The sequence below is a fragment of the Micropterus dolomieu genome, linkage group LG12 (assembly GCF_021292245.1).
Source record: "Micropterus dolomieu isolate WLL.071019.BEF.003 ecotype Adirondacks linkage group LG12, ASM2129224v1, whole genome shotgun sequence".
NCBI classification, from domain to species: Eukaryota; Metazoa; Chordata; class Actinopteri; order Centrarchiformes; family Centrarchidae; genus Micropterus; species Micropterus dolomieu.
In genome coordinates, this window is record NC_060161.1 from 33159820 (window position 1) to 33187488 (window position 27669).

General features: G+C 41.4%; 2 protein-coding genes across 3 annotated transcripts; one reads left to right on the forward strand and one right to left on the reverse strand.

The window, feature by feature from the left end:
- Positions 1-1541: 1541 nt before the first annotated feature.
- LOC123980897 (steroid 17-alpha-hydroxylase/17,20 lyase) lies at positions 1542-11200 on the forward strand. Its single transcript, XM_046065485.1, has 9 exons — positions 1542-1780; positions 2559-2679; positions 3537-3675; positions 4650-4879; positions 5183-5269; positions 6451-6666; positions 7164-7333; positions 8026-8129; positions 8229-11200. Exons 1-9 carry the CDS (start codon positions 1542-1544, stop codon positions 8492-8494), a joined length of 1572 nt encoding a protein of 523 aa, XP_045921441.1. The 3' UTR covers positions 8495-11200.
- Positions 10468-26599, reverse strand: LOC123980893 (mucin-2-like). 2 transcript variants are annotated; one of them, XM_046065473.1, is made up of 5 exons: positions 26508-26599; positions 24409-25065; positions 22900-23061; positions 21573-21777; positions 10468-19709 (listed from the first exon to the last, which is right to left on the reverse strand). In XM_046065473.1, exons 2-5 carry the CDS (start codon positions 24551-24553, stop codon positions 17912-17914), a joined length of 2310 nt encoding a protein of 769 aa, XP_045921429.1. In that variant the 5' UTR covers positions 24554-25065; positions 26508-26599; the 3' UTR covers positions 10468-17911. The 2 variants fall into 2 exon arrangements, with proteins under 2 accessions (XP_045921429.1, XP_045921430.1); XM_046065474.1 differs by having other exon boundaries at positions 26444-26577.
- Between the last annotated feature and the right edge of the window lie 1070 nt (positions 26600-27669).

A 27669-nucleotide genomic window follows, 5' to 3' on the forward strand; every position in this document is an offset into this window, starting at 1 on the left:
GTATTTTTGTAATTTGTTTCTGGGGCGATTGTAAACATCATCAGAAAGCTTCATATTCACAATAAACAGTCTGACATTTGGGAAACAAAGTCCATCTTGACTGCGTTTGAGCGCCAAGCATCATCGATGTCAAACACAAAGTCCACCTATTCTCATTTTGAACATGGACTCTGTGTAAAGATGTGATTTCCGTTGGTTGGCCAATATGTTGTTAAGAAGCAGAATTAAGTCAAAGCTGGACCAATATGGCTCTCTTTCCTCTCCTCTGAGCCATCACCTCGGGTGAATCATGTTGCGCTGCTGTTTAATCCAAAAACCCCGTCTTCATTTTCCAATGACTGTATTTATGTCAGTGTTTCAGCAATAAAGCAGGAAAAAAATCAGATGAAAAACAAAAGTGTAGTAAAGTTTGAAGGAGCTGCTGCTTCTACAAGCGCTGCTGGTTATATTAACTCCTTAAAAGTTTGATTGATTCCTAAGACTGATTCACTGTGATGTAGTTAGTGGGCTCCAATAAAACGAGGCTGCTGCATAAACAGATAATGATTTACGTTATAGTCTATTTGCCAACCTATAGAGCCCGATTGTGAACGTGGAAATGTTGAGTACCCCAAAGTTTTAACCTAGAAATGTATAGTACGGGTCTCCAGCATTGTGAAACTGCTAACTTGCACATGTTGGGAAATTAGCATAATTAGCATAAAGTAGCCCGTAGGTCGTAGCTAAAGCAAGAATCAAGCTAACGTGAGATGGCTGATGCTGAGCTAAACATGTTCACTCACTTTTCTAACCTATTTTGCTTTTGTTTGGTTCTTGTTGTATGAAGTTTTAAAGATAAAGTTTAGGATGAATGGCTCAGCAGCTGCCGTGTTTGTTGTCCTCTCTCACGTGCGAGTTCGCAACGGTCCGCTAGGGTCTGAGCGGGCGTCCGCGTGCCTCCCGCTTTTTATGACCGATTAGCGCTACCAGGGCAACAACTGATCTACTGCGCATGTGTACTAGTCGCCAAGCTGACTCCAGAAAGTAGTATTTAAACCGGAAATGGTCATATTTCAACTCCTGGTGGATCAATTTTGATCAGGTTTTTAAAATTTTGATTACATTTTTGGGTCTATTTTGAGTTTATTTCTATGCTACATTGTGTGTGTTATTAAACATTAAATGTAAAGTTGCTTCAGTTAATTAAAGTTTATAAAGCTGACATGGCCTCTCTCTCTCTCTCTCTCTCTCTCTCTCTCTCTCCTTTAAGGTCGCAGCGGGAACCAGTGACACGCAGCCTGATAACATCAAGGTTGGTTGACCAAGATAAACACACACTAACAAGCGCACACACACGTGGTCAGGGTGAGGGCGCACACACACACACACACACACACACCAGTAATAACAACACGCACACACACACACCAGTAATAACAACACACACACACACACACACACACAGGACCTCTGACCTCTCCAAGGTCTCTCCATGTGTGAGAGGGAGATTAAAAACAGCGCTCTCCAGCCTCCCTCTTCATTTTTACTGTTTCATGACAGCCATGTTCACCCGTCTCCTCTCCTCTCTTCCCTCCTTCATCTCTCCTCTCTCCCACCCTCCCTCCTTCCTCCTCGCCGCCTTCTTTGTTGCGGCGGCCGTCTCGTTCCTCATCACGCACCGGTCTCATCCTCCAGCTCGGGGCTCCATCCCCTGCCTGCCGTGGCTCCCCGTCCTGGGCAGCCTCCCCTGGCTGGGAGGAGGCCACCCTCCACACCTCCTCTTCACCCAGCTGGCCCGCAGGTGAGAAGCCTCTCTGAGATCGTTAATGTTTACTTGTTAATATTAATCATTAATGTCCTGTAAACCTTTGCGTAGTTTGGGATCTTCAGGGAGGGGTCCAGGCTGAAATCAAAGGGGACCGGCTGTTTATTTTAATGTTTGTGACGTATTTTATTCGTCACTGTGATGTTCATGTCACCTCTCTCTGTGTGAAGAAGTTTGTACTCTGTTTTGATAAATAAAGTTTATTATTATTATTATTATTATTATATAGTAAACTCATTAATGTTTAGAAGGTGAAATTATCGTTCAGACAGTAAAGGATGTTTTCTACTATGTTTTGAAAACTTTAATCTGTTGTTTTTAGTGCACTGAACTACTACTACAATTACAACTTCTTTTACTGCTGCTACCATTACTACTTCTAGTTCTACTACTGCTACCATTATTATTACTACTACTTCTATTACTACTACTACTACTACAACAACTTATACTACTACCACCACTGCTACTACAGCATCTACTAATTCTACTACTACTACTGCTACTATTACAACTAACTACTACTGCTAACTAGTACTACTACAGCTTCTACTATTGCTATTATTACTATACTTACTATAAGCTGGGTGCATTTCACTGATAAAAGGGAGATTTTTTGTCAAGCAGTCTGGCTCTGTTTATTTAGTTCTGTCTGCTGTATAAGTCAACAGATTATCTGAATACATTAATAGGTTTTTTTTGTGTTGTAGGTCGGTCTGATAATGTCAGCTGACATGCTGTGTGTGTGTTTCAGGTACGGGTCTCTGTTTGCTCTCCACCTCGGCCCTCACTACACCGTGGTGGTTAACGACCATCAACACGCCAGAGAGGTCCTTCTGCAGAGAGGGAGAGACTTCGCTGGACGACCGAGCATGGTGAGACACGCAGAGAGAGAGAGAGAGAAAGAAAGAGATGATACTACCAACAGAGGCATTTCTGTTCCCTGACGTTGATCAGTCTGCTTATTTTGTGAAGTAGTTTTCTTACTCTTTTGAGAGTAAATTGAATATTCAGAGTTTTTAGACTGTTGATTGCACAAAACAAGACATTTGAAGACGTCACCTTGAACTCTGAGAACTTCTAAAGGACATTTTTTGATAGTTGTCAACATTTTGTAGACCACACTAATTAATCGAGAAAAATAAGTGGTACATGAAATGAATACTGAAAATAATCATTAGTTGTAGCCTCCATTTATTTAACATGGAAACCTCCTCAGTTCAATCAAATTTGAAATTAAATTTACAGGAGAATTAAGCTCATTGATTTTCATAACCTCTGAACCATTCCTGTAGTGCCATCCTTAAGTTTTTTTTTAACTGACCATAAATAGTATTTTAAAGGTTTATAAATAGTATTTTAAATATTTATAAATAGTATTTCATAGATGTTACTCGATACATTTTGATTGCCCGAAATGTGTCAAAAGTTGGCATCGAGTCCTTCTCATGTCTCATGAAACTTTAGACTACATTTTATTTAGAAAAAGCACTTTATTGTCTCTCAGAGCAATTTTAAGAAAAAAAAATGTTAAAATATGCACCAAAACTCAGAAAGGTTTATGTAAACATATGTCAGCGTCCAGGCACTTTAACAATCACATGACAACAGGTTGTAGAGAAACAATGTGTTGGATTTTAATTAACATTTAAAAATATTGTGCGCAATATGGCAGCTTTCCCTGTCAGTGTTACTACTCTTTTTGTTACCCTCTTGCCTTTTTGCTCTGCAGGTGACCACCAACCTGTTGACCAGAGGAGGTAAAGACATCGCGTTTGCAGACTACTCTCCTCTCTGGAAGTCGCACCGTCGCCTCGTCCACAACTCCTTCACTCTGTTTGGAGAAGGAACCAGTCGACTGCAGGACATCGGTACTCCTGTCCGTCCATTATGCTTCTATTCTTTGTTTTCCACACGTCATCCTTCTTCTAGCTGTTTCTGTCTCCTGTTGAAATATAAAACCTTTCACTTGCACAGGACAAACCATCCTTTCCCACTCTCACAGGTGCTGAAACTCATCCTGACCACATCACACTCAAATAACAGCAGATTTTCAGTTAGTCAAAACAAAAGTAAAAACCTGTGTCAGGCCATTAATACTTAATTTTAAGCAGGTTTAGCGGTAGTGTTATGGGGAAAATGTATTTGTGTGCACAAATTCTAAATTGTCAAATAAAAAGAGCTTAACCTTTAATATAATTAACATTTAAACTGGATAAAGGGATGTCAGATAATAAAATGTTGGTTAAAAGGCTAAATCTAAAGAATTACAATGTACGTAACTGCATTAAAGACAAACAAGATTAAGATCAGACTTCCTCTTAAGTTTCCATTTGAGCTCATTGATTGGTGGAGATAAACAGCTGGTGGAGCTAACTCGCCAGCCGCTACCATTAAACCATTGCAGAAAAAGAGAACAAGATGATGTCATTACGCGAGCTCCAGTCGAAGCTCAAACAATGGAAAACCAAAATGGAAATGTCGGATGGTTGGCTCATTTGCATTTTCTCTTCACTCTTGATTGTAGCGGATTTTCTGATCTATGTGTATATAAAAAGGAGAGTTTGTACTGTGAACAGGAAACATTTGGTGGATGGGTGTGGATATAAAATTCATTTGAGAAAATATTATGGTTGTTTAGGTTTTCTAACCATCATAACATGACATAATATCAGCTGTTTTATTGTTGCAAGTGTTTCAGTTTATATTTTAATGACTAAGTGAACTATGTTTTAATTAAGTGAAAATAAACAGACATTCCAGAGTCATTTCTATTTAATGTGAGAAAATCATTTTAAAAAGTCTACATGCCTTTTCTGTTTGTACTCCTCACTTTTCTCTCCAGTTCTGTCGTCCGTGGACAGTCTGTGTGCCGAGCTGTTGTCTAGTGGGTTGCGTGGCTTTGACCCGTCTCCAGCGGTGACCAGGGCCGTCACTAATGTCGTGTGCACGCTTGTTTTCGGTGCTACCTATTGCCATGGCGATGCTGAGCTGCAGGAGGTGATCCGATACAATGACGGCATTGTGCAGACGATAGCCAGAGGAGGACTGGTGGACATTTATCCCTGGATGAAGGTATGTTGACCTAAACGCTGAAACAGTCCGGACAAAAAAATATCTTCACTCTCCTAAAAATTTTTCCTAAAATGTCCTCACTTTCCTAAAATTTCCCAAAACTTCCTCAATTTTTCCAAAATTACCTAATTTACATAAAATGTCTTTCAATTCCAAAAATGTCCTTAGTTTTGAAACATGTCCTTTATCTACAAAACGTCTTCTTTTCCTAAAATGTCTGTCAATGTCCAAAACTCACATTGGACCTTATAAGGCCAGAAGTACAGAGCAAACAAACACTAAGGGTCTGTCTCTGTCCCACAGGTCTTTCCCAACAAATGTCTCAGTAAACTGAAGGAGTGTATCACCATCAGAGACCGACTGCTGTCACGCAAACTGGAGGAGCACAAGGTAATGTAGTTTGTCCTGAGGGTGGCGCTAGAGGAGAGTTCATCATGGGGTCAGTAAGACCTAAAGGGTTCATTCATCATGAATGATTTTTTAAATTTAAAAATGAACATTTTATATGACGATATCTATCATTTGACGATAGAAAAACATCTATCATTTACAAATATGTTCCGTCGTTTATATCATTGTGTCGCAAATTCCACACTTAACCGTAATATTATGTGGAGGCAACGGCATTTTGCACCGCGGTGAAATTAGTTTGAAGTTGGAATTCGACATCTATCCAATGTCCAACGTAAAACTAATTTCCAACTTGAAACTAACTTCACCGCGGTGCAAAATGCCGGTCTAACACCAAAATCTGTGACCTATCAGATTCTGTGACTACACCCAAAGGACAATGTTTTCCTAACCATAACCAAGTACTTTTGGTTCCTAAACCCAACTAAACTGCAACCGCTGCACATCGTCATACGCACTTAATTTACATCAATTAAGTGGCTTGACGCCGATTGTCGCAAATTCGCATCATACCTCTTCCTTGCAGACCGCGAGCCAAGATAGCACATGGATTCCCCCGATGCCTGTTGGTGCATATTCGATACGAACCTAGGAACCTTTTGCAAGCCCTGGTTTCTCGTTTATGCCTGTTGTTGCTAATTTGCATCATACCTACACATACCTGAATTTATATCTTTTCTATGTTCTATAGACAAATTAACAATCTTCACTTAATTTAACATCAAATTCAGGCGTTAAGGGGTTAAGTTATTTCAAGCCAAACCATGGTTTGTTGCCTAAACCTAACCAAATACGACATATGGCAACGTTAACTACTAGTTTTATTTTGAAAGTCAAACAGGACTTTGCATATTTAATTTTGCTAACTTGACGGGAAGTTGCATATTGATTGCTGGTAACATGGCTGCAGAGCCCCTACATGTCCAAAAACGAAGCTGAAGGGATACCCAGGGCATTAAAAAGCATTGAAATGTGACGAGTTGGGAGTGAGAATGTGTTGTGGCAGAAGACACTTCTGAGTTACTGAGCACATTTGGCAAACACAGCGATTACGCACGTATTGAAAACTGACCTAAATTCAAAGAATGGCCATTTTAGTGTTTATAAAACCTCTAATCCAGTAAGATGAACTCTGCACCACTTCTGTGATCCGTACCCAGGCATCGCTGAGCGACGGTGACCCCAGTGACCTCCTGGATGCCTTGCTAAAGGGCCAGATGGACAGCAGGCAGGGTCTAAAGTCATCTGGGTCAGAGGATGAGAGGATAACAGATGACCATGTCCTGATGACAGCAGCTGAGGCTTTTGGAGCTGGAGTGGAGACGACGTCTACTACACTGCTGTGGATCCTGGCCTATCTGCTGCACCACCCGGAGGTACAGTTATCACACTACTGCTGGTTATATTTCCAATACTATTAATGCTAGCACTGACAATTGTTTTGGGTCACCAGTTTTAAAGTGACCAGCCTCTCTGAAGCCAAAACTGTTTTCTAAACCACATTATCCTGCATCTATTTTGACATCTTGTCAGGCAATTTCACTGGTATTCATAAACTGTAATGTAAATGTACTGCTATCAATAAACGTAAGTATGGTATAAAACTGACCACAAAATGAGTTTTTAAATATATTTTCATGTTCTTTTCTGGGTTCAAAATGACAATTAAATGCCATTTAATGTCGTCTTTTTCATCTTTCTCTGTTTCATTCTTTATGTAACCATCCTTTGTTTATATCCTGTTTATATGCTGTAATTATGAGACGAAAATAACTGTGAGACTACCTTTGGTGATTTCCATGCACACCTGTAGTTCTTTATCATAAACAATCATAATGGTATGTGGTTGGCTTCTGTGCCCCGCTCCCTCCAGGTCCAGGAGCGCGTGCAGAAGGAGCTGGACGAGAATGTGGGCAGCGAGCGAGCGGTGTGTGTGTCGGACCGCGGCCGGCTGCCGTACCTGGACTGTGTCATCAACGAGGGCATGAGGATTCGACCGGTCAGCCCCGTGCTGATCCCACACACCGCCATGACTGACAGCAGGTAGGCCTACACGTAAATACTAAAGCTGCAGGGATTAGTCGATTAATTGACAGAATTAATCAGCAACTATTTTGATAATCTATTAATTGTTTTGTTCTTGTCCAACACATTGTGGCTCCCAACTCGTCACATATGGACGCTTAATCAAGACCCCTTGGTGTTGCTTTTTAACTCCCTGGGTACCTCCTCAGCTTTGTTTTCCGGAGTTTAGTGGTCTGTGGTCAAGTTAGCAACAATAAATATGCAACATTCAGTTATACTTTCAAAATGAAAGGATGTGTTAAGGTCGCAAAACTTAGCAATTTTTAAACACCATGTTGTTAGCATTGCAATTTGGTTAGGTTTAGGCACCAAAACTACTTAAGTTTAGAAGAAGAAACTGTTACATCAGTTAACTTAACGTTATTTTACTTTACGTAACCTATGTAACTTTACTATACATTTTTTGTCTTACATGGGAAACGAACAGCAGTCTCCTGGTTGAAAGTCTGGTTTCTGGCCCACCGTCCAGCCAAACCACCTCCTTACTCGAACTTTTCTGTTAAATATCCTATACCCACCTTTAGCATTCAAAAGTGACACATCAGGACTTTCCCTAGTGTGATTAACTGGGACAGATAAAACAGACAGATTAATTAGCAATGAAAATAATTGGTAGATGCTGCCCTGTACACACTCTCTCTTCCTCTTAGTATTGGAGGTCACTCTGTCAGTCGTGGGACTCGTGTTTTGGTCAACATGTGGTCGATTCACCACAACCCCCAGCACTGGGACAAGCCCGACCTGTTCAACCCAGGTAAAAAACACACACATACACACATATACAAAGTCAGACACATCTAACTTTCAAAAGGGCACCTGAACACACCACCTCCCTCTTTTCTCGCCTCTCTAGATCGCTTTCTTGATGACCAGGGCCAGCGCTTCACACCCTGCTGCTTCATGCCGTTCGGGGCAGGACCTCGAGTCTGCGTTGGTGAATCGTTGGCCAGGATGGAGCTCTTCCTCTTCTTGTCCTCTCTGCTACAGCGAATGAGCTTCTCGCTGCCAGACGGGGCTCCCCTGCCTTACCTGCAGGGGCGGCTGGGTGTGGTCTTGCAGCCGTTACCTTATAAGGTCGTTGTCACTCCGAGAGCAGGGTGGGAGCGCGAGGTAAAATGAAAGAGGGAGGGGTTGATAGTTCAGCTGAACGGCAGGTGAAAAAAACAAAATGTTGTCTCCTCTCTGTCACAACAACAATACAAGAAGCAGAACACTAGAATCTCAATATAGCAACCTTTTCCAAAACAAATGATATGAACAGAAATGGGTTTTTTAAAGCTATTAAAAGATTAAAAATCTACATAAAAATGCTGCTAACCATTAAACTACAATATCACACTAGTTTTAACATCAAATACTAGTGCTTATAAAGTACATGCTAAAGATTGGTACTTTCAAAAGAGCTTAATTTTTCAGGAATTTCTACTAACTAACACAAATTAGACCCTGACCCCCATTTGATAAGATCTTGTCCAAGGGCCCCCCCATCTGATAGGATTTTAGTTTTATTACAAAATTATATGAAACCCGTGACCAAAATAGTCATACAATCTGTCACTGTGCTACTTATGAATAGAATTATAACAAAAATAAAGTATTCCACTTTTTGCTGGAACCCCCTCAAGGACCCCACTTTGAGAACCACTGATGTAGAGACAGAGCTCAGTTTAAACTTTATGGACGAATGAAACGTTTCTTACAGATTAATAACTCACCACTCTGAAACTCTTGCTCCAGTCCGTGTTGCTAAGCTGGTAAGGAGAACATAAACAGCTGAACCGAAGCTGCGTTTACTGGCTTCTCACAACCTGCCCTACTGTGCTTTGGATTGGCTAGTAGTCTTTAACTAGGAACTGCGCATGTGCAACCCCCAAAAAAAGATCATGTAGAGGTAAGATGTATAACTCCATAGATAAAACAGAGCGTTCAACACATAGGGTAAAAAGAAGAGCTGCAGCAATGTGCAGTATGACAAAAATATGATGTTTTTTGAAAATTAATGTATGTAAACCTGTTCTGGTACAACCCCTAAATAAGATTTTTAACCTCAAAATGAGCATAATACGACCTCTTTAAGTGAATATTCTCAAGGGACATAAGACAAGGTTAGCTAAGTGCTTTTAATCTTCCAATTCAGCGTAGAAAGAAGATAGATGAGATAAAGAATTATTGCATGAGAAAAAGCTCACAAATTAACAAACAAATTACAAACAGTAGGCTAACCTGTGCCTGCACTGCAACAACTTCAGGCGAATTCTATGCTAGCTAATAAAACATACAATTAACATGTAGGTGGAAATGATATTAAGTGGGAGATTGAGAGTTTTTAAATCTACAGTAGAACATAATTAAACTGAGTTTAAACTGAGGCTTCGTCCACACTGATACCGTTGCATTTTAAAACAGCTTTTTAAAATGAAAATTATCTTCATACATATGAGATTTAGCAGTTTCAGAATTAATCTCCGTCCATACGAACACTATGACAATTTACATACGCATGCGCATGCCCGTGTAAACAGCAGATTGATTACTCTGCGGTTGGTTTCTTAGTTGCAGAAAATACTACAAACAAAGAACAGCAATGGCGAAAAGTTAGACCACAGATTTCTTTGCTTAGACCTTCAAAGAGATGGAACAGCTGCTAGCAGAGACACCAAGGTCAGCAACGCCTGTAATTGGCTATCCATGTTTAATTAACCGTTGTTATTCAAGGCTGATGTTGTCGTTTTTTTTGTCATCACAAGGTTGAAACACAATCTTGGACAGTTTTAGAGGTTTTAGGGGTTCGAAAACACCAGAGTAGTGCAGACAGTTTGAGTAAACAAAAGTTATGCCTTTTAAAACTAAAACATATTAGTGTGGATGAAGCCTAAAATGGGCATCTAGTTTTCAGGAAATAAAAATTTCCAATTAAAGATGAATTACGATTGTTCTGACAGAGAGCTTAAATGTAATCCATGTAGAGCCTAATTTGACAATCAATCAATAAATATTGATTCATCTCCGGTATGGTGATGGTGTCCTGTTTTCATTATCGGTACCAGTCGGATTAATGCTGTTCTGCTGTATGAACGGACATAGACAGGTGGTAGATTTGACAGTTTTATTCAGTATATCTTCACACGTTTTTAGAACAGGCTGGTTTAGTTAGATCACACACATACATCCACACATACACACTCACTATTAATTTAGTTATACTAATAATTAGCATCATTATCATCATAATATTAAGGGAATTTTAAAGACTAAATCTCTTCTCTGCTTCCTTCGACTCCTCCGACAGAAACCTCATGCAAACAGGAAGGAGAGAAGAGATAACAAGATAAAAACATTATTTAGACAGAGGGAGGGGCTCCTACAATAGAAGGAACACACTGACATTTTAGTAAATTAAATAACTTTGTCAAACACCACAGGTGAAGCTGCTTCCAATCTCCTCATTAAACAAGTAAAAGTTGATCAAAGAGCCAAAATGGTAAACATTTAATGAGGCCAAAAACCAGAGTTGTCTGAAACTTTGACTGGGTTCACATTTCAGAGTCAGCGCTGCATTCAGATTACGACTCTAATTGAGGATTATTTACCCATAGTGCCCATATATAAAGCAGCTGGGCGTTACCGCCCCATCTAGGGGTTTTTAAAAGACGTATGGTCTTTAAACTTAAGGTTAAGAACTTTGCCTCGCGTTGGGTTTGTGAATGTAATTGGGCATTTAAAGGAACCATCTCACCCCAAAAAGTGTATTGCCTCCTCTGTTTCTCCTCAGTCCTTTGTCTAATAACCGCAGTTCAAACGATGACCATTAAAATGATAAATTCACCTCATGGCTCAGCAAAGTTTCTTTTCAAACTACTGAGGTTGCCAGAGTTCCTGATCTTTTTTTAAAGCTACAAAAAAAAACAACAGTCAAATCACTTCAAACAACTCCTGCAGCAGGATCTCATGATGGATTTCTATTTTTAGCCTGGATACCTGGGCTGTGATGCACTATTAGCGACTGTTACCAGAACTCGTGATACAGTCATTTTCGACATGACGTGAAAAGTGTTGCTTGCAATGAGTACCTGTGACCTCCACCTCCTCGTCTACCCAGCTCAATTTGAATGTATCCTTTTTTATCCATCTGTCCCTGGCAATTTATAAAACTCTTCTGATGATCAAATTGTAGAAAAATGCACAAATATAGACTTTAATTAGTCGTTAGTTACTGACCTTGGTGACTAAATCATTTCCTGCAGCTGCTTCACAGTAAAACGGTTCAGGCAGCAGATACTGAAGTGGGTTGTCAGGAATAATATTCTAATATTCTAATATTCATTTGGAGATGGTCTATTCCTTTGTATGTCATAGTTACCACAGACATTAGCACAGTTAAGGCAATCATTTATCTGATTTTGGCGCGATAAAATCATATACTGAAGTGTGTTATATGTAAAGAGTCAAATCTGAAACCATCAGATTCAGCTGGTGCCAGGCCTTCTAGTTACAGGGTGTGTTTGATATTTGCAACCAATGACGTCACTTGTGTCACGTGTGTTGCCCAAGGGAGACATAATGGTAAGTACAACAACAGAAGAAGAATGGCAAGCAAAAATGTTTTGTAGTGTGAGAGTGCACTGGACAAGCTCCAAAGAAAATGAAAGCATCTAAATATTAAATCTAAAACTTAACACTTTACACGCAGCATTTGAGTTCTCGCTGGACTAACCAGAGGTGTAGTTTATTTACTGAGTCGGCAAATTTATGCTCCTTCCCCAACTGTCATGTTGGGGGAAACAGTCTTTATGTTGTTTGTCCAGTCTTTGTAGGATTCAGCTTTGTCCCAGACTTTATGCAGGAAGAGATAACTAGTGGAACTAATCACCAATTCTTGTTGGAGAAGTTTTTGTTTTTTCAGCAGAAGTTTCCAAAGAATTCCTTAACGTTTATTTTCAAAAGTAATTTAAGGAGTTATCCAAGGTTTAAAAACTAAAAGCAGTCAAATATAGCTTTTAAACAATCATATCGGAGTCATTTATTTTGCTAAAACCTAATCGGACCTGTCAATGTGAATCCAGTCAGTGTGAAACTCTTCTATCAGAGGACAATTTTTTTCATGTTTTCGTGCACCAATATTTTATGAAAAACTAGTCTTAGTTGAACTCAACAGATATCTCAACAAAAACAGATAAAGATGGGTTTCCAAAAGTTAGGCCAGCCTTAACATCAGTCCAGAGATGGTCAAAGCTTTTAACAGACATTTGGCCGAAGACTTTACCCCTTAAGGCCTAACAGCACCAGGAGTGTTGACATCTTGAGGAACATCAAGATGAATGAACCCCCAACCCTGGCAGTGCTCGTGCCTTGCTGCACCCATTGAGCAACATGGAAACTGAGAAATGTTAGAAATGTCTACTCTCTTTTGCCAAAGTTGTGTCATAAGTTTGTGATTCCAGGAGTTCTGACGAAGTTACCTTAAACTACCATATCTGCTTCAGTCAGGGATTGACTATGTTTACCATGATGCCTCCAGAGAAAATATGGGGACCTTCTTCCATTTAGCTGGTAGAAGTTACCAAAACAATGCCAAAATGTCCACACAATTCAGTCTGTTTAGACCCTTTCAGACAATGTCAACACTCTCCTGGAACTGTGAGGAAATTTGGATGAAATCCTCAATGAAATGGCCAAACGTCACACCATCACCAGCTGATCTTAGAGCTGCAGAGCCTTTGGGAACCTGAGCTACAGAAAGATTTTAGACAACATTTCTTCAGTCACTCTGGTCGACAATCCACACACACACACAGAGCGAGAACAGCTCTATCTAATGCTAAGTAGTAACAGTTGTCAGGTAGAAATGGCACTCTGTAGCCATGGAGATATATATAACCTTATTAGTTCAGGTAAACAAAGAACACCATCAACCACAACATCAATGGCTCGGTATCGCCCTTGAGCTTTCTCTAAGAGGTCCTTCAGCCAGTACCAACTCTTAATCCTCAGTCCACAGGCGCAAATTTGGCCTGCATTCAATTAAATCGAAGGTGTTGTTTTTGACCTTAGTCTGAGACGAATCAAAGTCACAATCAGAGAATCTGCTTGAGCTCTCCGTAGTCAACATCTGCTCAAAACCACATGCCTATATCTGTGTATTTAGCCACAAATGTTTAAAGATCAGATCATTTATGCATCCATGTATGAATCCGATCTTGTGCACGTTGGTTTTCCAAACTGACTGCAAAGACTTCTGGCGGTCCAGAAAACATCCAGCTGTCAATCAGGGTTTGAAAATAGAAACTGAAAGTCATGTCCTTTCCATGGCAGGACATGGCTTTTGTCACAAAGAGGTCCCGCATACCAGTACCCATCATGGTATCCGTTTGGGTACCTCTGTCAGCAAAGTTCTACCCATCGTCCTTTGCAACAAATGAGTAGCGAAGTACATGAAGCCCGCGTTGTAATGCAGCATGGACACAGGGTTTAAGGATTAGTCAACCAGACTCAAGGTCTTTCCATCGGAGAAGGCTGAGTTAATGATATCCGTGACCGAGACATGCGGTCAGGTGACCAGTTCTCTGCACCACAGCGGTTGCCGTAGTTTAAGATTATATTGCCTCACACTTCTGTGTCTTTACTTTCAAAGAAAATTCCCACTAAAGAGTTCTGGCTCAAGCAATTATCAGCAGGTGCAACCTGATGACGTCAATGCACACTCTTTATCTCATTGGCTAGAGGTCAGACTTTACTGTCTGGTGTCTTTTCCAACACGCTCCGACTTCTGGTTTGGAGCAGCACACATTTGTTAAACTTTCTAATACAGCTTACATTAAGAGCTGTAAAAAAAAACAAGTGCACTTTGTGGAAGCAGGTGTAAGAAAAGGTGACAAAAAAAACCCAAGCCTCACTTTTACACGCCCACTGATATGGGAGAGCACTCTGCTACAACAATGTGGTGTATTTTGTGTTGAAACAGGAATTAAGAAAAAGCTTTTTATATAAAAGTACAACAAAACATCTGTGAACGTAGTGTTAAGCAGGTGATTTTCATGGCATGGACAAAGATAGGGGATAAAGCTATAGTCTTTGTTTCATTCATTTTGACTTTGATCTTTATACACTTACAACAAAAAGTATTACAAATGTGTGATGATGTACTTCTGTGGAGTGTGTTGGAAATTACTTAAACACTGCACCAGCTCTCGCAATCATTACACGGCTGTTGTTGGGTGAAAATCTCCTCCAAGATGTTGACAAAAAAATCCCAAAACATTATTTCCCCATGACCCTTAAGGTGCGTAGAAATTGTCCAAACCCGCGTGGAATGTGTGGTATTTCAGTCGAAATACAAACATGACAGTCACGTAAACTGAATGCTTCTATGCATTACTTTGCTATCAGAGCAGTTTTTGTTTTATTTTGTTGTTTTTTGAGGGTGGGTGGGGATTTACAACAGACTGTTGCTGATTAAAAGTATTGCTCTTACCTAATTTCAGATTCTAAGCTTTGAAATAGATGTACTACACAAATGTAACTCTCTCTCACTGACAAAATATACTCTTTCTGTCACAAAATATCAATATTGACACATCTATCAATCTGACAGTGTATGAAAAATTAATATGTTACAATAACGGCCTGAATGACCAATTCTTTAACAGGATAGGGGTTGCTGTTATTTCAAGGCCCTACATTAGCTTGACTTGTTTGATCAATTATCCACGATGATGGCAATTTATCAATTAAGGGTGCTGAAAGTGCCTATGAATGGAGAGATGCAGAAAGTGAATGTATTGTTGTATATCTGACCTCAAAATCAGAGGGAAAAAAACAAAGACGGGAATGATGACGTGTTCCTGTCTCTCTTCTGTTTGGTGCTTTGTTTCTGTCTAAAAGTGTCCATTGTTTATTCCTATTTATGCAAAAGCTTCTCAGCTGAAAGGCTGACGCACAGAGAACCAACTGATCTACCAGCCCTAAAGCCTTCCATACAGGATCAAGTTGCCATGAACACATCAAATCTGATAAACTGTCGCGCCCATTTCATAAACTACCCACCTGATTCCACTCTCCTGACAGACTTCTTCATCAAAACGTCCCCTCTAATGAATGAATCAGTTCCTTCTGTCAGTCAGAGTGAATCATCCTCCCACTTCAGTCTCTCTTCATTTCCAAAAAGCCAATTTGTCCCCGGCACGTTTCCAAACTTCCATCATCACCCAAGACAAGCGAGGTGTCTTCTGGTAAACGTTCAACTATTTAAAGTTGTTCTTTTCATGTTGGTGACTGATTGACGTAAGAAAGGAAACGTCATATCTGTCAGGGGACCCCGTTTCAAGTTGGTTGGAAGGTACCAAAGGGAAAGATTCCCTAGTTTTTGACTTGCAAGCATTAACGTCATTGGACCACACACGATGGGTGTATGATGCAGAATTGATCTTGTGAGCGTTAAAATATACTGTGGATGGAAATAAAGTATTACACAAGTTAAATTGTCATTAATTTAGTTGTTGTGAGGTGTCCGTATTTGCAAACTTTTATACATCAGAGATTTCAGAAAAATCCCCCAATTGTAACTACAACTGGGATGTTGAACTTGTTTTTACAATTAGGCAACTGGTAATTACAGTTACTCCCATATGACATGAATGCCGCATTAGCATTGTGCTTATCTAACTGCATTCATATCTGTCAACAAAATTGAACAGTGACTCATTGGGAGGTAATTGTGGCCTCAATTATTTTGTGTTCAGAAAGGGCTAGGTTGTTAGCTAGCTAGCCATAGCATTTGTTTAGCTAACCACCACAAAACAGTTGTTCTGATTGGAGAATTAGCCAACACAGTAGCCAATGGAAGCCAGCATTTGCATGCTAACTATAGCATCCGTTTCATGGCTAAATTAGCCTGCTGGCTTGTTAGCAAGATTATTGTTACCAGTAGTCATTCATATTTTTGTCCACTATAACACTATGCAAGAATATTTTAATGAATTTTGGTTGGCATGATTATGAGGACGTACATTTACATGCTTAAGCACGCAGGTGAAGATACACATTGTGTATATAAGCTATACAACATCTCCCGATTTCACGAATTTCTAAGATCAACCGTTGGAGGCAATAACAGGCTAAGAAACGTAGCAATGCATTAGCAAAAGGTGCGTATGAATAAGACTAGTAGCTCGTTAATATAGATGTAAACAGGTTTAAAGGATGTATTTCACATCCACAAAGCTAGGGGACTTGCAAGAGACAGATTTAAACAATAACAGTAAAAAGCTTTAACTGGATCTCACATATCCCATAATGCAACCTAATTAGCGCATTTCATTAAACCCTTCCTGCCTTATAAATGCACCAATTTGTACCACAGGGTTTGGGTTATTTGAAATGTGTATGTGTAAAAATTGGTGGAGAGCCCCTTAAAAATAATATTTCAATAGTTTAAAGAGGAAGGAATTTGTTTTGGTGAGGAACACTGAATGTATCTCAATAGGATATCTTTGACTGACGCAAGCGCCATGTATTTTGGAAACTATGACTACTAAGACAGTTAACAGTGTCACCTTAACCTGCACAAACAAATTGTTAGACTGTTCACTCTGACTGAGGACATTACTGAATGGATCTACAGACACAACACAACAAACTGCTTCAGCTAGCTCTCTGTTCATAGCCACTGGTAGAGATTTAGACTTTCTTCATAAATGGACAACTCTCGAATGTTATGTAAAGGTGGATTTCTAAATATATTTTGTGTAAACTGTAAAACTTCATAATGTTTCTTGGCGTTTTACCAATTGCTGACAACAGTTCTGTAGTGCGGTAGTAGTACTTTCGGTAGTAGTAGCAATCTGAGTACATTACATACCACTCCTCACTACTTAAAACACACCGGTACTCACCATGCAGAAACCACAACTGACTAAAATTCCAACTCACAGTTGAAGAAACCATGTTATATGAGCTAATGCGTTCTGTGGAATCTCATCCTATCAAATATCCGACACCTATGCTGGTCTGACTAATAGACGCTGTACAGGCATCATTTGTTAAAGTGATGTAACTCATCCACGATGGTCTGCGTTCAAAACCTCCCTGGGTACAGAACAATCTCAAAAAACTGTTTTAAGAGCGGACGCCATCATTAACTTCCTGTTCATCCCTTGTCTGGATGACGAATGGTTTGATACACCCACTTCTGTCAATCACACTGTTTCCATGACAATGACGACTTCGCCACTGTCCTCAGACGTTGGCGTAGTGGTGGAGGTGGAGTTACAGAGTATGAGTTCTTCCCCTGTGGTTATCTGACCTCTAGCAGGGCAGTCCACACTGTCATGGAGATCAGTGTTTCCACCTCCTTTTATATCCCTTTCCCCTCCTGCTCCTCCTCCTCTCCTGCCGTCCTCCTTCCTTTCGCCCTCTTCCTCTTCCTCCTCCTCTTCCTCCTCTACCCGACATCTGCACACCTCGATCCCAGAGTCACCTGTAAGTCGCCGATGTCTATACTGGCTCTCATCAGCCCCCATGTCCTCATCTTCATCATCATCATTCCTCCTCCTCATGCTCTCCATCTTCCCAGCTGGGAGGTCCTGGTTCAAAGACATCCACACAGGGGGAGAAGAGGGTCTGTTTCGGAGGGGACTGAGTAGCACGAGGCGAGGGGGAGAGGGAGGAAGCGTGGCCAGAGGACGATCCACTTTTGTTGGACTGGTGCAGAGCAGTGAGGGGGTCCAGGAGTAAAGCTGGAGCTGGGAGGGAGGTAGAAGACAGGGCTGGAGGGGAGAGCAAGGGAGGAGGAGAAGGAAGGGATGGGGGTGAGGATGGGGAGAGGGCTGCAGGTGGAGACCGAGAGGGGGTGAAACAAGATTCAGACTCTATGGTTATGGCTGGACAGGAAGAATAGGAGGATTCAGGGGTTGGGAAGGTGAGCACTGGGGCAGGAGTGGACAGTGGACCTGGCCTTGAACCAACACTAGAGTATGATCCAGATTCAGAACTAAAATCAGCGTGGACATTTGACGGTAATGGACTAATAAGGTCTGACTCTGATGATTGAGACAGGGTCAGAGAAGGACCTGCATCGGCTGGTACTTCACCTGAAGCTCGATAAGATACAAGAACAGTAACAGCACCTGGGTGTTGGGGCAAGCCTGATCTTGGGCTGGGAGGCATAAGGGCTAGGCCTGACCCAGGTGACAGTTCTGGAATCTGGCAATGGGCTAATGTAGGTGAAGTGGGTGCTGCATTTGTAGCAAGGGTAAGGTTTGACTGTGCAGGTTTTGGAGTTAGAATGGGGTTAGGTGCACAGTCTTGGACTATGGTAGTTTTAGGGTGTAGGTTTGGCACTAGGTTAAGGTTTGAAGGTACTGGGTCTGGAGCTTGGGTAGGTTTAGTAAGTGCTGGGCCTGGAAAGAGGGTAGGGTTTGTGGGTACTGGTTCTGGAGCTTGGGTAAAGTTTGTAGGTAATGCATCTGGAGATTGGGTAAAGTCTGAAGGTATTGGGATTAAAGCTTGGGTAAGGGTTGACGGGACCAGGACTGAAGCTAACATAAGGTTTGAAGGTACTGGGGCTGGAGCTTGGGTAAGGTTTGAAAGTGCCGGGATTGGCACAAGGCTAGGATTTGGGTCTGGGGTTGGGAGACCAGCAGAGCCTGTTATCAGGGCCAAAGTTCTTCCAACATCTGGGGACAGTACTGAGGTTGGGCTACTAGGAACATTGACTGTATCAAAAGTTCTTGTTAGATTGAGGGTTTCGAGGGTTTGGGAGGCTGTAAGGCTGTCAGAAATGCTAGCTGTGGGGGTAGAAGGGCCTGATATTGATGTGATTTTTGGGGGAGGTGTAGTTTCTACGTTGTCAGCTAAGCCCTCAATGCTTGTAATTTGAATGGAGGGGAGTGTCGTGTCCAAAACACTTGGACTTGGGAGTGTACTTGGGCTACAGGTGCTGATTATTGGGGTACACGGTGCTAGGTTGAGCTGTTGCTTTATGGGAGATGTAGTTACAACAGAAAGAGCCACCTCAGGACCGGGGGAGGGCAGAGGGTGAGGGGAAGCCGCCCTGGTAACAACCGCCACAGTAACAGTCTGGTTGGGAACCGATGAGTCCGTGGCAATAGGTTCCTGTGCTCTGGCAGCATCTTCATCACCAATGTCAATGGCCACTGCGGCACCCTCCAAACAGGTTGCTGCAGCAGCGATGGTCTCCATGGTGACGTCAAGAGTGAGGGGAGCAGCCTCGCTGGGCGTGGTGGCATGGCTTGTGTCAGTCTCATACGTAACGGGTGCCGACAGGGAGGAGCTACACGGAGAGGAGGGGCAGCAGGAATCACAGGAACAACTGGAGCTACAGGAAAGATAAACAATTATTAATCTAATTGTATGAAAACATGGGAAAACGTTTCCTTCTTACTGAGACAATATGTAATATACATGTAATATTATTAATATGTAATAAATGCTTGTTTCAAAGAAGCTTGGTGTCATCGATTTTAAGAATTATCTCTCATGTCAACGCATGCATGCTACATGAACACATAGCCCCATGCGGTGCACTTTGAATGTTTTAACTTTGCGTACAACAAACATTACTCATACCATCTTCAGGAGAGGGGGTTTTCATTATTTAACAGGCAATATTGTAATAAAGAAACATTAAATAAATTGTAATTTTTTGTTATTTTAATAAGTGAGTATTTTGGTTCAAAATAAAATTTGGTTATCTTTGCTTATATTTAGGATGAACATCGTTAGTGCTGGACGGCATGGGCCGCCCTAGCAGCTGAGCCCCAGAAAGCTTTCCTCTTTCCCCACAAGTACTAATACAGGGTTCTTATACCATTTTTAAAGTCAAATTCAATCATTTTTAAGACCTTTCAAGACCTCAACAAATATAATTTTAATTTTAGCACAGGGGAATGACTTTGCATATTCTGTTTACACATCCGCAATGAACAACTATGTGGGTGGAAATACGTACCAGTTCTTCTGCAAATAACTGTGTACAGTGTTGTTCATAAGCATGCTCAAACAGCACCGATCATTGAACATACTCATGTTTTTGGTGAATTGATTGTGTCCGTTTGTGAACATGAACTCATGAAATGCTTCATTAAACTCAATACAAACTACTAAAATAACAGAAAGGAGAACAAGATTCTGAAGAGAGTTATAAAGGAATCGCTGCCAGGCGGGACTTAAGTTTCACTTTCACTCTTCGGCCGGTGCAACTCTAAAGAGAGAGGTAAACATGGATAATCCATGGAGGAAACTTAGTACAGTGAAAAGAGAACTTAAATTAATGGCAGAGTCTCGCATTGTCAAACAGTAAGTTTATAAAACAAATACACGCTAATGTTACAGTAGGCCAGTGATAATTTTCCCACCAGCCTTAAACGCATCATAGGCAAATTTTATACCTTCAGCAAATTTGGGGTAAATTTAAAACCTTAATTTCCCTGATTTTATTTTAAGACTTTTTAAGTAGCCACTGGAACCCTGTAATACCCCAGTAGTCTAAGCCAGTGGTTCTCAAAATTTTTCGTGTCAAGGACCAATAAAAATGACACTAACGGACCCCCATTTGACAAGATTTTGTCACAGGGTGCCGCAGATTATAGGATTTTTTCTTTTAGAACTTTTTAATTACAGAAGGTATAGGAAACCCATGACCAAAATAGTCATATAATCTATCACATTATTATATAATTAAACTTTTAATATATTAAGTTTTAAATGTGCCATGCTTTCTTTTAAATTACAATTTAAACTTTTTGCTGGGGACCCCCTGGAACCCCCTCAAGAACCCCTGAACCCAACTTTGAGAACCACTGGTCTGAGTAACAGTAGAAGCAGTAGTAGTGATAGTTTCCATGGTAAAAAATGCAGTTGTGCCAGTACCAGTTTCATCTTACCAGTAGTATCACAGCAGTAATATCAATAGTGTTATTTAATATTAAAAGAAAGGTCATCGCTGATACCTGTGGCCCCAGTAGTAGTGGATTATCAATATTCACAGCAGTATTACTTGTATTCCCTGGATTCCAACCAGTAGATTTTGAGTATTCTCAGAAGTATTACTAGCAGTATAGTAATACTTCCCGAGCTGCTAACATTCCTTCCAGTACTACTGCTTCTTTCCCTGTTGTGTTACTAGTAGTTGCAGCAGCATCACCACCGGTACTCCCAGCAGCGTTGGCAGCATTGTTACCTGTTGTCGGAGCTGAGGGAGGAGGGACCGTCGCTGAGCGGCCGGTGCAGCAGGGGGTCGTGCTGTGTGAGCAGATGGGGGTCAGCTGTGCGGGGGGGCTGCGGGTAACGTGGGGAGGTGAACACGGAGCTGTAGGGTGGAGGAGGGGTGGAGGGTTGAGCCGCCACCTCCTCATAGGACGGCAGCTTTAGAGAGGCCAGGAAACCTAAAAGCAGCGGAGGGGTGCAAGGTTAGAGCCAAGTAGCTAATTTTTTGGTCACTTTGGTGAAACAAGCCATGAACACAATGTTGACATATCATTAACTTTAAAGTTTATGTGTCGAACTTATTGTAAACTTGTTTCCACATTCAGCAGTTCCGCAGAAACATGATCCTTTATGGAGATGTCTTTCCGGCTACCTGATGAAGATGACGATTTTGGTCTCAAGAGGGAAATGTCTGGCTCTTTAGCAGCTAAAAGCTTTACCAGCTAGTCCCTGATTGTGCCTGTCTGCTGTGGAGCAGAAAGTGGTCTTAAGACCGATCTCGAGACCAAGACCAAAGTTTGACAACTTTGCCCCAAATTAAGGTTTAAAACGCGTTTTTCCCGACCGGTTATCCTTCTACTATGCATGTAACACCTACAGACCCTTACGTCAGTAGAACCACATGATTGGCTGAAATATGATTCCCACTTTCGCTGTTAAAAGAAGACGATTGGCTTTCTAGCGGGAGGGGCGGGAAAACCGCCATCTTTGCTGTTACAAGCTTTTCCCATAGAGTTGTACTGAGGATGTGATTGAGGTGCGTGTCTCCTCTAAAATGTCCCTGATATACCTGAACCCCCATTTCTTGACTGGTTACTCTCTGCTGTCTAAGAAGAGACACCTTTTGTGCTCTTGTAAGCCACCATAGCTGTCCTACACTCTTTGAGAGGTTAGGGGGCAGTGGTAGACTGGACAGATGGTTGCAATTCACAACCATCACCACTAGATGCCACTAAATCTTACACACTGAACCTTTAAAGTATTTTGCGTTTTGCATTTATTAGATGATAGTCAGTAAAGAGTTGACAGGAAATTAAGGCACGATGGAGTAAGGTAAAGGTTTTTTGCAAAGTTCCCCAATTTCTTATTTTCAGCAAAAAAAATGAAAAAAATAATAGGAAACAACAAGTTGTACTTCTGAAAATCAGCAGAATCCACTGGCCTCTGAGCTGTAAATTTCCACTGAGTCGCCACAGCGACAGACACGTCACTTGACAGCTGGCAATCACACACACAGAGAAACAAAACAATAACTCAATTCAAAGGCTGCTCTCAGACAGCCAGCTAGCCAGGTGTCTTACTGAGGTCCAGCATGGAGGAGGGGTAGGAGTTGGCTCCATGGTAGGCCAGCAGGCTGATCTCTCTCTGTCTCTGCTGCTGCTGGAGTCTCAGTTTGGCTCGCCGGTGTCGGTACGCACAGCAGCAGCTGAACAGGATGAGGACGGTCCACAGCAGCCAGAACCCTGAACACAATATCATAGAGTTATTAAGACTACAAACAATACTCACACTGGACCGATCAAAATCCAAACAATCACTCTAGAAACATCTGTAGGTCCAGCACTTCTTTTCCAGCGAGATTTCCTACAGATTGCAAATTACCTAGCATCTTCTTTGAGCTTATAAACAAGGTGAAAGCTTAAACAGGTGAGCCTTAATTGTGTTTAAACTCTTCTCAGGAGGCCGATCAGCATCTCAACTACACTCTTATTTGACATTTAAAGGGATTAGTCTATCTATGTTTCGTCTTGTTCAGACTCAAACCAGCAGGGAACACCTTTACTAAAAAGTACTATGTGTGTGTCACAGCCTGAGGTCTCTTCTTCTAATATAACTTCAAGCTTCTGCTATTACTTCCACTGGTGCTTCTAACTTCTAATGAAGACTCTAATAATAATGAAAGGTTGCGTTCAGACTGCAAGGCAAAGTGACCAGGATCTGATTTCTTTGCTCATATGTGACTCAGGTCTGATATTGTTATAACAGTGTGAACAGGCCAAGTCACATGGAATCTGATCTTTTCCAGTTCGGATTTAAGACACTTAGGCTACGTTCAGACTGCAGGCCTTAATGCTCAATTCAAGCTCAGATCCGATGTTTTTGTTTGACAGTTCACATTACTGTTTAAATGTGGCCCATATCAGACTCCAGTGAGCTCTCTTCTGAGTGACATGCATGTAGGGCTTGGCAATAAAACAATAATGATAATTATCGCAACATATTTTTCCTCGATAACAATATAACAAATGTTCAATATATCGTCAATAAATGTTTGTAAAGTTGTAAATGTTTGTAATTAATTCATTTGAATCACAAATGAATTAGCACATAATTTTTCTATTAAAATATTTATTTTGTTGGGGAAAAGGGATTGAAAGAAAGATTTTAAGATTTTTCATGTAATTGTTTAGACTGTTCGACCTCAGATTTGTTAAGGGCATATGCGTTGCACAGCACCAGAAACAGTACTGAATGTTAGGACAGAAAATTGTAAACATTTACTTCCAAATGGCAGCATGCTGCGTGTGATGTATTATTCTTCTGCGCATGCGGCTCACTTTCAGTCTGTTGACAGATATGGGCCGCATTTAAACAATAATGTGAACGTCACTCAAAACAAATCAGATCTGGGCAATGAATTTAAATTGAGCATTAAGGCCTGCAGTGTGAACGTAGCCAAAATGACAAGATGAAGCACCAGACTGAAAGAAAGCTAAAATCATGCTGGATTAGATACAAACAAGAGTCCCAAATGAAACCTTGGTACTGCAGTACTACTACCAGCCCACAGGACGGTGCAGCCAACTTACACCAGAGTTCGTAGTAGTATGTGCAGCAGCCGGTCTCTCCGCAGCAGTGTCCCGTCTCACACAGGTATCCTCCGTTAGCGTTGGCACCGGGGCAGTACCGCGGTCTCCCCAGCAGGGGCAGGCTGCCACCGGAGTGGTACTCCATCACACCCCTGCTCTGGCCGGGCCTAGACCCGCGCCACCGCTACCTGCTCACCGCTAGCCACTAGCAGCTAACAACCCGTTAGCTGCCAAACACGTAACCCTTGTCGGAGTCCAACTACATTTTTTAGCTATTTTATTTTCTGAACTGAATATTAAGAAGGTGTGTGTTTGATTCGGATCAAGTTGCTGTGCTAGCTGTTAGCTGCTAACTGCAATTAGCTTCAAAATAAAGCTAATCTACAGATCCAGAGCGGATACTTTTTGTGGCAGCTTCAATCTATTTTTTCTCACAGGGGTGTATGATTCAGGGGCCCTAAATTTGAAGCACTAGGCCCCTAGAAACACCTATGCTATCAAGCTAAGGTTGTCATTCCAGGTCTGTTAGTATCAAAATCCATTGATACACAATTCTTCAAAGCTGACTACTGCAACTAAGTACAACAAGTACTGCAGCTGTAGTAGTGTACTGGCTGGTGGAGCAAGACAGGATGACAGGCAATGGGAGGTCCTGAACTGGAGAGAGAGAGAGAGAGAGAGAGAGAGAGAGAGAGAGAGAGAAACAATAGTTTATTGATACACAGGACGACAGCGCGTCACACACAGCTGAAACGTCCACTACTACAGGCCTGTTTGATATTCATCACTGCTCCGGCTCAAACCACAAGCCGACACAATGCTCCCTCTCTCTCCATGTCACACACACGTTTGTACTTCTATACTTCTGAGGACCATCACTGACATAACGAAGCCCCTGGATTTGTTTCATCTTAAAACGACACTCGCATGGCCATGCTGGTCGCTTTAAGCATTCATTCTGTCCATACTGGCAGCAAAGAGATCCCTTTCCAGAGACATTTCAGTGTCAGTATTTGGGTCTTTTTAGTACCGAATTCCTGATTATTTTTCCTCTGCCGCAGCTCAGCAAGGAAACAATTATTTGGTTAATGGATTAGAAGATTGACAGAAAAAATAAATGCTACTATTTGATAATTGATTCATTGTTTTAGTCATTTAACAAGAAAATATTCCTATTAAATTCACTGCTTACAGTTTGAATGATTTATTAATTGATTAATCTTGAAAACAGTCATAAGTAGATTAATACAAAATGAAAATAATCGTTAGTTGCAGCCCTAATCGGCAGACACATGGAGTTGAGGTATTTTTAATCAGTACCTCAACTCAATGAGAAAAAAATTGGATTGGTGTGATCAGATGGGGTGAGGGTCGGTGTTTACCACCTTCACTAACCAATTCACCCATTCACCTGGGGAAGCCCAGAACCATAACCCTCAAACACATGTCCAAACCAAAGTGACCAGAAAGTTTTAAAACTCAAATTGGTCCTCATAGGCAGGTGTTCTCTGCCAGTACACTGCAAATAAAGCGTGATTTATACTCCTGCGTCGGGTCTACGTGCGTAGCTATGTTGCATTTATAATTGTGCGCCGGTGTCGCCTTCGTTCTGCAATAACACCGCCAAACGCTAGTCGGCGGTAGTGCTACAGCGTCCACTGTGTTGACTTTTACCGGCCGCGTAGGTTAACTTCCAGTTTAGCGCTCCGCTAACTTGAACGTGGGTAAAATGATGTGCGCGCGGCTGTTATAGACTTTTCAAATGTTATCGACCGAATGGATAGTGTCAGAGTCAGATAGTGAAACGAGTCATTTTGCTCGGGTTGTGACGCTCAATTATTTTGATCACCTCAATGTGTAGTTGCATTTTTGAGGAGGTGCACGTCAGGCTACGGCATTAGGTACTGTCCAAGCAGCAAGTTAATTTCACTTAGCAAGTACAGAATTATTTGAAGTGCACTCTTTTCTGTCCTCTCCATGTCAGGTTTTCTGGGCATCATATGTCCCTATTCTTCGGGCTCTACGTGACACTCACCTGTTCACGCTCCTTCCTGCCAGGTTTATCTGTCGGTGGCTAGAATAAGTAACATTACACAAACCTTAGAAAGCCTGGTTTCAAAAGGGCACAAATGCCGCTTTCACACAGAAATCCCGCAATAAACGCGGAATACATGTCCGCCAACAATGTTGCAACCGTGTATGCTTTCACATAGCGATCCAGCTTTCCGGGTTACCAGCTGCTCGAGTTAATCCAGTCAATTTTCAAAATAAAATACACTGTGCAGACACCCATTCGTAAAACAACAATAACGACTGTTAAAACAAACAAAAAAGGAAACCATTTAACTATGCAGCCTACTTAATCAGAGTAGAAGCACAAAAAGAAAGCACTGATTACCAAATCAACTAAATCTAAACCTGTCAGCAAAATCAGGCAGGCACAATGCTCTTATTTTGAAATGCTCAATGCGGGGTCTGCAGCCTGAAGACGACGGAACGAAATCGGGTCACGTGGAGCTGTGAAGAAGGTAGTAGAAGCACAAAAATTACAAATAAACAACAAATCATTTCTCTCCCGGCTCAGAGGCGGATCAAATCAGTCCCCCCTTTCCGGCTCTGTACCTTCCATACAGCGCAGCGAGCCGGCATGTTGGCGGAATGATCAAATAAAATAAGTGTGAAAGCGCCTAAAGAGAACATGAACAGTCAGATGATGACACACCAGATATTCGAAAGTAAAACCCTAACACCAGAAAAACATGCAATTTTTCATAAAGTCGCTCGTCAATGACCGACCAATCACAGCCTGGATGGGGCAAGACTTTAAAAAGAGCATGAAGGGCCACAGCAACATTTCAAATGTATGATTATTAACAAGTAAGTATTAACAAATTAGAGACCAACCACAATGTAGAGCATTTTTCTTGCACAAGAATTTAATGAACAAAAGCCTACAAAAATGATAAATGTTGGTTGTGTATTTCTTTTTGTACTAATACACTAATTTATACTAGTTCCTCGTCCAGGTTGTGGGTAGTGCAGCTGCAGCGGACAGTTGTTTTATTTTACTAAAGTGATATTGTAATTTAGTTTTTTTTCAATATCAAGCACTGCTCGTAAGGATAGACACACAAGCGTTCGCACACACTGCTGCAGTGTCAAAGAGTTCAGCTGGAAATGTTGATGGTCTGTAAAGAGTTTCTCGCTGGCCAAGATCTGCCTGCATGCTGCATTGCTGCACACACAGCCTTTGCAGCGGGG